The 14,113-nt window shown below is 48.9% G+C and overlaps 1 protein-coding gene across 1 annotated transcript in view; it reads right to left on the bottom strand.

The window, feature by feature from the left end:
* Nucleotides 1-1,213: 1,213 nt before the first annotated feature.
* Nucleotides 1,214-14,113, bottom strand: part of LRRC38 (leucine rich repeat containing 38) — a 39,069-nt gene continuing 26,169 nt past the window's right edge. The window contains exon 2 of the mRNA XM_034955717.4: nucleotides 1,214-2,340. Within this exon, the coding sequence (XP_034811608.1) occupies nucleotides 2,087-2,340 (254 nt within the window). The 3' untranslated portion in view covers nucleotides 1,214-2,086. The remainder of the gene's footprint in view (nucleotides 2,341-14,113) is intronic.

Genomic DNA, 14,113 nt, shown 5'->3' with positions numbered 1-14,113 from the left:
CAAAAAGGTGGAGGAAGGAAGAATCCACTGTTTTTCTGCCTGACTGCTGAGCTGAGTCTTCTCCTGCCCTTGGCCTGGGACTACACCATCAGCTGTCCTGTCTCCAGCTCACCAACTGCAGATCATGGGACTTCTCAGCCTCCATCATCTCCTGAGCCAAATCCTTACGATAAATCTCTTTGTCTGTCTGTCTGCTGTTGGTTCTGTTTTCTCTGGAGAAACCTAACACACCCCACTACCTCCGCTGGAGTGTCTTCTCCCAGTGACTCTCTGTCAAAGGACCTCGCTTATTTCCTTCACGATACTTATCTCTGCCTGCAATGGTAGTTTTGTTTCCCTGTTTGTTTTATGTTCTACCCATAAGAATATAAAGCACAAGAGAGCAGGGAACCTGTGTTTCCTATCCAAAGCATAGCCACAGTGCCTGGACCAGTACCTGGCACTCAAGCACTCAATAGCTATTTATGAGGGCAAAGATGGAAGGGAGCAATGGAGGAAAGAAACAGGAATATATGATAGGAAACAATGGAGAAACGATTCTCAAAAATATCTCGAGAGCTGGTGTGAGGCCCTCATCCAAGTCTCAGCCCCCAGCCTCATCCAATGCTGCTAGCACAAGCTATCTTGTATTAACCCACTGGGGTGTAAGACTTGTTTGTTTCATATTGTCTCTGAACCAAAGTGCTGCATTCCACAGCCTGGAAAACACTTTTTTTGGTGCCCGTCATAGCCTGTGCACCAAAGCAATGTCACATACACCCTAAGGGCCACTGATGGAAGTTTTTCAGAGCCCAAGTCCCAGTGTTTTTTGTTTTGTTTTTTTGTTTTTTAAGCATTTGGTTGATCTGGTGCAACATGCTGATTGGAATACTGGCCTCCAGGCAAGTTTACCAAAAGTTCTGGAGATAGAGAACTGTGCTGACATAGAGAGTAGCTGGGAAGGAACTCAGGAAGTGGGTGATGGAGGGGAACAACCTGTCTGTCCTTCAGAAGGAAAAATGATGCTGAGCAGAGAGACCATCACAACTGTACAAAGCAACTAATCCTTCCTCTACAAGTCACTACCACTTAGGATAAAGATCAGGGTTTGAGTTATGTCAAGTCAAAGTTTTCCCAACCAGCTTACCAAAATTAACAACAGACACCCTCTGACCAGTTGTTAGCTTCTTCATGGGTCCATTTCGACCACTATAACAGAATACCAGAGATTGAGTGGCTTACAAACAACAGATATTTATTTATTTCTCCCAGTTCTGGAGGCTGGAAGTATGAGATCTGGGTGCCAGCATGGCTGGGTTCTGGTGAGGGCCTGCTTCTCGGTTCATGGGCGGCTGATTTCTTGCTGCATCCTCAAGCATTGGAGGGGTGAAGGAGCTCTCTGGGGCTACCTTTCATGAGGGCACTAATCCCATCATTTGGGCCCCATCCTCATGATATGATCTAAACCTAATCACCTCCCAAAAGCCCCACCTTCAAATACCATCACATTGGGGATTAGGTTTCAACATATAAAATCTGGGGGAACGTAAACATTGAGTCTATTGCGCACGAGTTTATTAGTTCCCAGTATAACATCCCAAGGTTGCTGAGGCCTATTATATAAGGATCAAAGTTCTCGTTCTTGTGGTGAATGATCCGAATTTGAATCTCCACTGTTTGAGCTGCTGTTTCTTGGGAGGAAGGCAGATGTTTCATGATCTCCCAGTACAGGTCAGAAAAAGAATGGCGTAAAATCATCTTTGCCATTGAAAGCTGCCAGTCTTCATATCTCCTGGGGGAGGCTTTTAGTCATCAGCTATGAAGCCTGACTCGGTCATCTTCTCCCCCAACACACACCTTGATCTGAGAGGCAGGTTATGCTCCAGGAGTAATTCCCTCCATCCTTCCTGGGCTTCTGTGCTCTGCTGATTCTAAACTCTGAGATCGGTGGTCCCAGCAGGTGTACCCAGGGGCCAAGACATGGAACAGGCTCTGTTCAGTTCACAGACGGTGGCCAATGCTTTTCCATTTTCAGCATTTCCCTCTCGTCTTGGAGAGAGCTTCTGGTTCGGTGCTGGAGAGTAAGAAGCAGGAGGGAGGAGGTGGCTCAGTCATCCTCGTCCTCGTCTTCATCCTCTGCATCTTTGTTGGGTGCACACCTCTGGAAGCACTGCACCACAGTGGCCAGGAAGAAGCTGGAGATGATGGCCGCAATGGACACAGCCACACCGGAGAAAATGATGATGAAGAGGTCTGTGAGTGACAGGCTGAACCTACACTCGCTGAAGCTGGCCTCCGACAGCTCACGCAGGGATATCCTCCTGCTCTCCATGGGCAGGGAGCACTGGATTTCATCAAGGCCTGAGAAAAGGCAGGCAGAGGAGAGAGAGATTTAGACTGCAGCTCAAGGTTGCCTAAAAGTTGACAAGGCAGGTGCTTACAAAGCCAGCAATGTGCAAACATCCTCCCAAAAATAAAAGGGGGGAAAAGGCTAATTTAAATGGAATTTAAACTTGAAAAAAAAAAAAGCCTTAGAGTGATCACCATGGGAAAAATTGGAACGTGCTGGTCTTCGCTGACCTATTTTCAGGTGTTTGTTTTTTATTTTTTGTTTTTGAGACGGAGTCTCTGTTGCCCAGGCAACATGGCATGATCTCGGCTCACTGCAGCCTCTACCTCCTGGGTTCAAGCGATTCTCCTGCCTCAGCCTCCCAAGTAGCTGGGATTACAGGTGTGCACCACCACACCTGACTAATTTTAGTATTTTTAGTAGAGACAGGGTTTCACCATGTTGGCCAGGCTGGTCTTGAACTCCTGACCTCAGGTGATCCGCCCACCTCGGCCTCCGAAAGTGCTGGGATTACAGGCGTGAGCCACTGCACCCAGCCAGGTTTAGTACTCTTTTGATTTTGAATTACTCAGAGCGGGGATGGAAGGGCACCATTATCTGTTTCGGGTTTAGGACATCTGTAGACCCTAATCCAGACCCGACTAGTAGCAGGGAGTGGAGGTTGGGGCAGATGCAGTGGGATGGGTCAGTGCCAACTAGTGGACAGACCCTCCACTTGGTAGTGCCACTTTCCAACTTAGATACTATCCTCCTCTTCACTGTCCTCTGAGTGGAAATGAAAAGAGGGTTAGCATGGTCAGGAGTTCGGGACCAGCCTGGCCAACATGGTGAAATCCTGTTTCTACTAAAAATACAAAATACAAAATTAGCCGGGCATGGTGGTGTGCTCCTGTAATTCCAGCTACTCAAGAGGCTGAGGCACAAGAATCACTTGAACCCAGGAGGCAGAGGTTGCAGTGAGCTGAGATCGCCCCACTGCACTCTAGACTGGGCGACAGAGCAAGACTCCATCTCAAAAAAAAAGAATGTATTGAAGATGGATTTCGCCATGTTGCCCAGACTTGAACTTCTACTTCTCCTGGGCCAACAACCGGGTTGGTGATATACAAGGCAACTAAGTCCTCTACTCTCAGAGAGTTTAAATTCTAGTGCGAGAATATAGACATTCATTTATGCCACAGATATTTTTTAGTATTTGCCATGTACAAGGCCCTGGGGATACAGCAGGAAACAAAACAAAGCCTTTGCCTTCATTCAGCTTACATTTTAGACAATAAATGAATAGTTCAAGATATATGTAAAATGTTTAGGATGAAACGTCAGGGTAGAATGATAAAGAAAGTCTGGGACAAAGAATTGTCTTTAACAGGGGTGATCAGGAGGTATTATTTCAGCTAAGGTCAAAAGGATGAGCTGAAACTAGCCATGAGAAGAACATTCTAGGCAGAGACAAGAAGCTGGGAAAAAGGCCAGGTGTGGTGGCTCATGTCTATAATCCTAACACTTTGGGAGGCCAAGATGAGAGACTTACTTGAGCTCAGGAGTTCGAGACCAGCCTGGGCAACATAGCAAGACCCTGTCTCTACAAAAATTTTAAAAATTAGCCAGGTGTGGTGGTACACACCTGTAGTTCAAGCTACTCAGGAGGCTGAGGCAGGAGGATCATTTCAGCCTGGGAAACTGAGGCTATGATCACGCCACTGCACTCTAGCCCAGAAAACAGAGACCCTGTGTCAAAAAGAAAAAAAAGAAATGTTGGGAAAGAGCTCAGCATTCAGGGAACACAATGTAGCCAGGGGTAGCTGAGTGAACATAGGAGAATTTAGCATCAGCTTAGGTGAGAAACACACCATGTGTTGAGATAAAGCCCCTGATGGTTAAGGTCTCTGAATAAATATTATGAACAGAGCCCCCCCATCCCCAACACCAGCCCTCCTTGGACATGAACCAAAGAAATAGCTTATGTGGTACAGAGCTGCTAAAGACTGTTTGTTACCAAGCATAATCATCCTGACTGATACACAATACGAGCTATGTGCAAATTCAAATGACGACCATGATTTTACAAACCTCAGTTATAAGAGAATGAATGGTATTAGAATGCATAAAGAGCTCAGATCTTTTGTTTCTGATCTGGAAGAGAAGAGAAAAATAAATAAAGTAGTAACTAACAGTCATGTTGCACTTACTATGTGCAGATCTTGTTCTAATCACTACACACGTTTTTACTCATAACAATCTTATGAGGTAAGTACTGTTATTATGCCCATTTCATGGATGAGAAAACTGAGAGCATGTGCATAGCTTGCCTTTGGCAATGCAGCTTCACAGTGATGAAGCCAGGATTTGAACCCAGCCATTTGGCTATGGAAGCTTACTCTTATCCTTTGATTAACAAGGTGCCCTTTTCCCAGTGAGAATAGCCAGAGAGATGCAAGGACACCATTTTGACATGAAGCTCAACTGCCTTCAGCCTCTGCTTGCCTCTGGCTTCCTTCAACTCTCAGGAAAACCTTCACCTCCTCTCTTTTTTGGTGCTTCCAGGTTTCAAAAAGCTGACCCTTAACCCATTTCCAGCATTATGTGAAAGTTGAAATGATTTCTTCACACCTCGCTAATTAGCAGGCTTCTGTCCTGGAAAAAGCAGCCCTGCTAATTACACAGCAACCCTGCAACCACCCTGGGGGGGTTTGTGTGTCTTTTTTTCTCCATCTCAGAAACAGAAGATGGAGGAATAGTATCTGAGCATCCTCCTTCCTTCTGTCCTGCCCCATCTTTTATGTAGTCTACAGCCAACCCATGGATGCTTCTGTCCCATGGGAACCATTGCCTAGCAACCAGACTCTGCATTCCCTCCTCTCCCAGAATCAGTGTCTGCTTTATATACCCAAGGAATTAGCTGGACCAGAGCTCTGCAGGCCTCCCCAATTTATACTTGATTACTGTTTTTGACTGTTTCTTTTTCTGAAAGAGGCCAAACTTCTGAGAATTTTAAATGCATTTGAATAAAACAGGAGAGCTTTATCTTTTAAAAAATAAAAATAAAAACAGGAGCACTTTAAAACAAAGTTATACTGGGCTTTTTTTTTTTTGCAGACACTCATGTCTTCAATGAAAAAATGGAAAAACATCAATCAACCTGCCTCCTAACAGCCTACCCCGGCCAAAAACGTTATGAAAATAAGTAAGATGGACACCAACAGACTGTGTGAAGCACAGACAGTTTCTAAAGCCAGCAGATTATTTGCAGCCTCCAAACTAGTGACAGATCATTATTTAGCTGGAGAAATTTTCTAGAAATCCTCATCTTCAGGAAGCGGTATCAACCGGAAAACCACCACGACCCAACAACATAAGCCCACGGCACCTGCCGTTTAAATCCAACCTTTGCAAGCCACCACTTCCCAAGTCAGTTCTGATTTCCACAATGTTCTTTGTGCCTTGAGACTCATCTTGGCACTTTTACAAAGTGACAATTTTAGAAAATGTCATCTCACATTTCTCTGTGGCTAGAAGAAATGGGCTTGTTTGAAAAACGGTGCACACAAGCCCACCAGGGGTGGGGACTTTAGAACGGCAGTGCTTAGTGGGGCTTTCATGATAAGATCCACTGACTTGATGAGCTTTCATAGCTCACAAAGGGCAGAGAAATAAGAAGAGTTGGACAAAGAGAGTCTGCCAGGCAGACAGGGCCCAGCACAAGGCTGAGGGTATTGCTACAAAAGCTGGCTACAAAGGCTGTGAAGCCAACAGCACAACTCTAGACTTGGCATACGCAGACTCCAGGGTCCCCTCTTCTCTCCTGGCGGACCCTTGTTTAAACCAGGGTTTCTCAACTTGGCCATTACTGACATTTGGGACAGGAACATTTTTTGACATAGGGGCCGTCCTGTGTCCTGCAGGATGTTTAGCAGCATCCCTGGCCTCCACCTACCAGATGCCAGCAACACCTCCCACCCAGTGTGACAATCAAAACTGTCTCCAGTCCGGGAGTGGTGGCTCATGCCTGTAATCCCAGCACTTTGGGAGGCCGAGGCGGGTGGATTACCTGAGGTCAGGAGCTCGAGACCAACCTGGCCAATATGGCGAAACCCCACCTGTACTAAAAATACAAAAATTAGCTGGGCATGGTGGCGCATGCCTGTAATCCCAGCTACTTGGGAGGCTGAGGCAAGAGAATTGCTTGAACCCAGGAGGTAGAGGCTGCAGTGAGCCGAGATCACGCCATTGCACTCCAGCCTGGGTAATAAGAGCGAAACTCTGTCTAAAAAAAAAACAGAAACAAACTGTCTCCAGACATTGCTACGTGTCCCCTGGGTGGGGAAGACAAAGTCACCTCAGTTGAGGATCAGTGCTTCAGAGTGAAATGCTCTACTAAGTATATAGCTATTATGTAGACTTTTAAACTTTTTTGTAAAGACAGGGTCTCACTCTGTTGCCCAGTGATATGGTTTGGCTGTGTCCTCACCCAAATCTCACCTTGAATTGTAATAATCCCCAACTGTTAAGGTGGAGATCATTGAATCACGGGGTTGGTAGGTTTCCCGCATACTGTTCTCCTGGTTGTGAATAAGTCTCACTACGATGATGTTTTTAGAAATGGGAGTTCACCTCTACATGCGCTCTTGCCTGCCACCGTGTAAGACGTGAGTTTGCTCCTCCTTCACCTTCCACCATGATTGTGAGGCCTCCCCAGCCATGTGGAACTGTGAGTCCATTAAACCTCTTTCCTTTATAAAGTACCCAGTTTCAGGTATGTCTTTGTTAGCAGCACGAGAACAGACTAATACACCCAGGCTGGTCTGGAACTGCTGTCCTCAAACAATCCTCCCACCTCAGCTTCACAAAGCTCTGAGATTAAAGGCGTGAGCCACCAGGCCCAGCCATTAGGTGGCTATTATGGACTACACATTTAGATCCCCAAAATGCATATGTGGAAGCCCTAGCTCCCAGTGTGATGGTATTTGGAGGTGAGGCCTCTGGGAGGCAGTTAGGGTTAGATGAGATTAGGTAACTAGGGTGTGGCCGTCCTGATGGGATTAGTGTTCTTCCTCCCCACCCCCCCAACAAGATGGAGTCTCACTCTGGAGGGCAGTGGCGCGATCTCGACTCACCACAACCTCTGCTTCCTGGGTTCAAGCGATTCTCCTGCCTCAGCCTCCCAAGTAGCTGGGATTACAGGTGTGCACCACAATGTCCAGTTAATTTTTTTGTATTTTTAGTAGAGATCTACCTTGGCCTCCCAAAGTGCTGGGGCTTCAGATGTGAGACACAGCATCTGGCCAGGGATTCGTGTTCTTATGTTTTTTTTGTTTTTTTTTTTTTGAGATGGAGTCTCGCTCTGTCGCCCAGGCTGGAGTGCACTGGCATGATCTCGGCTCACTACAAGCTCCGCCTCCCGGGTTCACGCCATTCTCCTTCCTCAGCCTCCAGAGTAGCTGGGACTACAGGCGCCCACCACCACACCCGGCTAATTTTTTTTGTATTTTTTTAGTAGAGACGGGGTTTCACCGTGTTAGCCAGGATGGTCTCGACCTCCTGACCTTGTGATCCGCCCGCCTTGGCCTCCCAAAGTACTGGGATTACAGGCATGAGTCACCGTGCCCGGCCAATGTGTTCTTAGAAGAAGAGACACCAGAGAGCTCTCCCAATCTGTCTCTGCCTCTCACTTTCTTTTTCTCTCTCTCTCTCTCTCTCTCTCTCTCTCTCTCTCTCTCTCTCTCTCTGCCATGTGAGGACCCAGAAAGAAGGCGACCGTCTGCAAGCCAGGAAGAGAGCCCTCTCCAGAACCCAGCCCTGCTGGCACCCTGATCTCAGACTTCCACCCTCCAGAACTGTGAGGAAATAAATGCCTGCTTGTTAAGCCACCAATCTATGGTGTTTTCTTATGGCAGCCTGAGAAGACTAAGATAGTAACCTTCTAAGACAGGCCTATTTTTAGTCAATAAATAGACATTTAGTTATTAAATGGCTTCCTTTAATTCATGCATTAAGCAAAACAGGTGAGGCTTCATGCTACATGCCATGCAGGATACAAAAGGAATGAAGGGAAGATGGAAGGAAGGCAGGGAGAGTGGGAGGAAGAGAGAGAGACAGAGAGAGGTGGCCCTGGCCTCTTGGAGCTTAGGTCTTACAGGAGAGGCATCGGGACACAGGCACAAAAGAGAACACTTAAAGTACAAAGTGCAAAGCCTGGCCAGGCACGGTGGCTCACACCTGTAACCCCAGCACTTTGGGAGGCTGAGGCAGGTGGATCGCCTGAATGCAGGAGTTCAAGACCACCCCAGGCAACATGGTGAAACCCTGTCTCTACTAAAAATAACAAAAAAACTAACCAGGTGTGGTGGCGCATGCCTCTAGTCCCAGCTACTTGGGAGGCTGAGACAGGAAAATTGCTTGAGCCCCAGAGGCAAACGCTGCCGTGAGCCGAGATTATGCCACTGCACTCCAGCTTGCGCTACCGAATAAGACTTCATCTCGGAAAAAAAAAAGAAAAAAGAAAGTGCAAAGCCCCACAAGACAGGTCAAGGGCAAGCTCACAGAGGGGGCTTTGGGGGCTGGATCAGCAGGACAGTGGAAGGATGGGCTGGCATGCGGCACATGGAGGTGACCATGGGATCCCTGCAATGTTCCTACCTGACCTTGGAATGTTCTCCTTTTCCTGACCTATCCCTTCAGCTGTCTAAGTTAAGAATAGTGAAGGAAAGCCAATACTTCACAGCACCTGGTGTGTGCCTGGCACACTTGAAGCTTCACAAAACATGCTAGCCTTGTTTATTCCTCAGGCCAACCTGATCAGAAGGCCACTCTAAGTATCCCCATCTTATAGCTGACCAAACTGAAGCACAGAGAGGGCAAGTGACTTGCCCGGGGCCATGTAGCAGGGAAATGCCAGAGCTGGGCCTGACCCCAGCTGGTCTGGCTCTGGAGCTTGGCCACTGCATCGTGCCTCCCACTCTCCCAGGCACGAGACCTAGGGCTGCACCAGCCTGGCCCAGCCCCTCCCAACAAGCTCCCTCAAGGCACAGTGTCTTTTTTTTTTTTTTTTTTTTTTTATTAATTTATTTATTTAATTTTGAGACAGAGTCTTGCTCTGTAGCCCAGGCTGGAGTGCAGTTGTGTGATCTCGGCTCACTGGAACCTCTGCCTCCCGGGCTCAAGCAAGCCTCCCGAGTAACTGGGATTACAGGCACATGCCACCACCCCCAGCTAATTTTTGTATTTTTAGTAGAGATGGGGTTTCACTTTGGCCACGTTGGTCTCAAATTCCAGACCTCAGGTGATCCACCTGCCTCGGCCTCCCGAAGTGCTGGGATTACAGGCGTGAGCCACCGCACCCAGCCCAGGCAGAGTGTCTTCTAAAGAGATGGCCTAGAACTCTCCAACCACCCTCCTGATCCCACCATGAGCTGGAAAGGCTAGGAAGGTGAAGCCACCGGGCATCCAGGGAGCACAGCTTCTGAACACCCTTGTCAGAAGGGCTCCCTGGATGCCCTGAAATACAGAATGGAGAGATGCTGCCCACGTTAGGGTTAGGACGGACCCCAGGCTGGGTCACTCCACCATCTGGTGCCTGTGTGACCCTGGGCCAGGCCCAGCCACCCTGAGTGCCTCCTCGAGATGATACTGTGAACATGAAATAAGGGAATATCTGAAAAGCTCTCACCACAGTACCTGGCCACGTACGTGCTCGAGAACCCCGTGGTTAGCATTGTTCAGATTTTTGAAGTTTCAGACTGAGCCTGCGTTTGACTCCAGATATATGAGAGGGGTGCCCATATTAGGGTGTTCCAGAGAAACAGAACCAACAGAGAGGAGAGGAGTGGGGAGGAGAGGAGTGGGGAGGGGAGGAGCGGGGAGGGGAGGGGAGGGGAGAGGGAGCGAGCACGCGTGTGTGTGTGTGTGTGTGTGTGTGTGTGTGTAGAGACATTTATTGCACTACTTCTACTCATTCCTCTGCTCAACATCCCTCCAGTGGCTCCCCATCTCTCTTAAAATGAAATCCACAGGCCGCATCACCCCTGCTAAACCCCTCCACTCCGCCTTGCTTGCCGTTCCTCAAACGCCCCGCGCAGGCCACCGTCAGGGCCTCTGCACCCGCCTGCTCTGCCTGGCTCGCTCCTTCCTTTTCGTCAGGTGACTAGGCAGTCACCTTCTCAAAGAGGCCTCCCTGCCTCCATTCAAAGCAGCCGCTCTCCCCACCCCATCATCCTCCATCTCCCCCTTTCCTCTTTGTTTTTCTCTGCGCAGGTATTTATTTTCTGCCCCCCTGCTCCTCCCCCACTCCCATGTCGGCTATGTGAGGTCCAGCGTTTTGTTTTGTTACCTGCTGTATTCCTAGTACTAGAACCTGTAAGTGATATTTTTGAATCAACATGTGAATAAAGACAGGATCAGAGAACATGGCTTAGACCTGTGGCCACAAAGGGGTTCTGAAACCAGCTCCCCTATCAGACAGATGGATCCCCAGAGGCCGATGGTGCTGGACCGGCACAGGCCCCTGCCTTCTAGGACAAAAGTTCTTTCCCCCAAATTCACCAGCAGGTAACTTGCAACTCTCTGGAGTAGAGAGAAGCTGTGTATGTTTTCATGCTTTCCTCTCTTGGGAGGTGGAAATTCTCATTGATCTTTGGAAACAGACAGAGTGGAGATGCATCAGCCAACCTCTCTTGCAGCCTCACCATATGCCAGATATTCTAAGCACTCTGCATTGCCTGCACTCCTTTAATCTACAAAACAAACTCTGCAGCTGGTACTGGGATGATCCTGGTTCGCAGATAAGCAAACTGAACAGTTATGTTACCTGCTTGAGGTTATCCAGCTAAGAATGGAAGAGCCGGGATCTAGAATCAGGTGGTCTCACCCTAGTGCCTATGCAGTTAGACAATACCCTTCCCTGTTGCCTTAAGAATGCTTGCACAGGCCAGGCACAGTGGCTCACGCCTGTAATCCCAGCACTTTGGGAGGCTGAGGTAGGGGGATCACCTGAGGTCAGGAGTTCAAGACCATCCTGACCAAAATGGAGAAACCCCATCTCTACCAAAAATACAAAATTAGCTGGGCGTGATGGCGCATGCCTGTAATCCCACCTACTCAGGAGGCTGAAGCAGGAGAATCGCTTGAACCCCGGAGGCGGAGGTTGTGATGAGCCAAGATCGCGCCATTGTACTCCAGCCTAGGCAACAAGAGCGAAACCCCATCTTAAAAAAAACAAAAAAAAACAAAAACAAACAAACAAACAAAAACGGCCAGGCACAGTGGCTCACACCTGTAATCCCAGCACTTTGGGAGGCCAAGGCGGGCAGATCACGAGGTCAGGAGATCGAGACTATCCTGGCTAACAAGGTGAAACCCTGTCTCTACTAAAATACAAAAAATTAGCCGGGCATGGTGGCGGGCGACTGTCCCATCGGGAGGCTGAGGAAGGAGAATGGCGTGAACTCAGGAGGCGATGTTTGCAGTGAGCCAAGATTGTGCCGCTGTACTCCAGCCTGGGCGAGAGCGAGACTCCATCTCAAAAAAAAAAAAAAGAAGAAGAAGAATGCTTGCACAAGTTATTGCCGGGACACTAAGACCCAGAGGGTCCTACGATTATGCCAAAGCTGCACAATGTCTTGTCAATCTGGTTTGGGGCCCATGCTACCTCCATTGGTGGCCTGAGCCTGGAGTACTCAGGGCAAAGAGCACTAAAATGTCATTCAAGGGGGTTGCATGCTGTGTTTGTTTTTTGGGCTGCTGTTACAAATTACCACAAACCGAGGGGCTTAAAACAAATTTATTCTCTCATAGTTTGGGAGGCCAGAATTCTGAAATTAAGGTGTCAGCCAGGCTGGGCTCCCTCTGAAGGTTCTGGGGAGAATCCCTCCTGGACTCCTCCGGCTTCTGGTGGTTCTTTTTTTTTTTTTTTTTTTTTGAGACGGAGTCTCGCTCTGTCACCCAGGCTGGAGTGCAGTGGTGTAATCTCGGCTCACTGCAACCTCTGCCTCCCGGGTTCAAGCGATTCTCCTGCCTCAGCCTCCCGAATAGCTGGGATTACAGGCGCCCACCACCACGCCCGGCTAATTTTTGTATTTTTAGTAGAGATGGGGTTTCGCCATGTTGGCCAGGCTGGTCTCGAACTCTTCTGGTAGTTCTTCACATCCTTTGGCTTATGGCCGCCTCCCTCCAGCCTCTCCCTCTGTCTCCATACGGCCTCTGCTCTGTGTCTCCGTCTTGCAAGTCTCCCTCTGCCCTTCCCTTACAAGGACATCTGCCATTGGATTTAGGACAGTCCTACCCTCAGTCCAGGATGATCTCATCTCCAGATCCTTCATTTAATTACATTTGCAAAGACCCTTTTTCCAAGTAAGGTCACATTCATAGGCGCCAAGGCTTAGGACCCGGACACGCCTTTTCGGGGGATACAATTCAACCCACTATAGGAATCACATATTTCATAGCCACCTGTTGCCCTCTGGCTTCTCCCCCTTCATCTCTCCTGAGGCAACTCCCCAGCTTCCTTTTGGAGCAATCATCTCTCACCCATTAAATATGTCTTGGTGTACCTTTTTTTTTGTTTTTTGAGACAGGGTCTCACTCTATCACCCAGGCTGGAGTGCAGTGGCACGGTCTTGGCTCACTGAAGCCTCCACCTCCTGGGTTCAACCGATCTTCCCACCTCAGCCTCTCAAGTAACTGGGGTTACAGGCACGCACCACCACGCCCAGCTAATTTTTGTATTTTTAGTAGAGACGAGATTTTGCCATGTTGCCCAGGCTGGTCTCGAACTCCCAGACTCAAGCGATCCACCTGCCTCAACTTCCTAAAGTGCTGGGATTACAGGCGTGCGCCACTGCACCTAGCCTAACTTTCTTAAAATGTGTGGCCCTCTCCTGGCATAGAGGTCGGTACCCAACCCACACTGAGCCACAGTCTGTCTGTCCCAGGACACTGAATCTTGGGTGGATTGACTAAATAGATGGCTGGAACCCGTTCAGTCCAGCCAGCAGCCCCACCCTGCAGAAACTGTCCATTGGTTCTGCGTTCTCCACCTGCAGACCTGCCCCATTCTCTTCTGAGCCTGCCTCTCCAGGCTTCTCTTCAATTCTGTGAACTATCTGACACCCCTGCAACAAATTCCTTCCCTGCCTACATTAGTCAGAGTTGGCTTCTGTTGTTTACGCTCAAGATACCCAACCGATGGATTCTAGGACAACGGAATTCAAGAACGAATCGGGCTCCTGTCCTAACTGTCAGCCTTTATCCCACAGCCACAAATCATTTAACTGGGTCCTGTTGTTCTATAAAACCATGTGCTTGGTGGCACGAGGGCTTTGGGAGGCAGCGGGAGTGATGCAGCTCACCTCCCCACAATAGGCAGGCTCAACTGGTGGGAAGTCGACTTCCCACCTTTCGTCTTGCGATGGGTCTACCTCCAACCCACTGAAACCAAAGTGGGCTCCGTCTCATTCTGGCCTAGGCAGAACAGGGCCCACAGCGCCCTCCCCTTATAACCACGACTTCCTTCTCTTCCAGGGCACATTCAGAAGAGACAGGCATCTCCCTTGTGCAGGGCGGCTCCGTGGCCTGCCCGTCACCACCTGTCTGGGCTCCCTCCCCTTGAGTGATGACTTCTCCCCAGCAGCTGACACCTGAGCTGGAGAGGGTGAAGAGCTGCCATTCTCCAGAAATAGACAGTGACACAGCGGATGTTAGACTGAGATTAATCTCTTGCACCGGACCGGCCCCTTGCCAACAAACAGGCCTGCAGCCAGAGGATCTCTCAGGCCCTTTCCCCTGATCTGG

Source organism: Pan paniscus, chromosome 1 (genome assembly GCF_029289425.2).
Source record: "Pan paniscus chromosome 1, NHGRI_mPanPan1-v2.0_pri, whole genome shotgun sequence".
Taxonomy (NCBI): Eukaryota; Metazoa; Chordata; class Mammalia; order Primates; family Hominidae; genus Pan; species Pan paniscus.
Note: the sequence above shows the minus strand (reverse complement) of the source record. Positions and strands in the feature narration are given on the sequence as shown.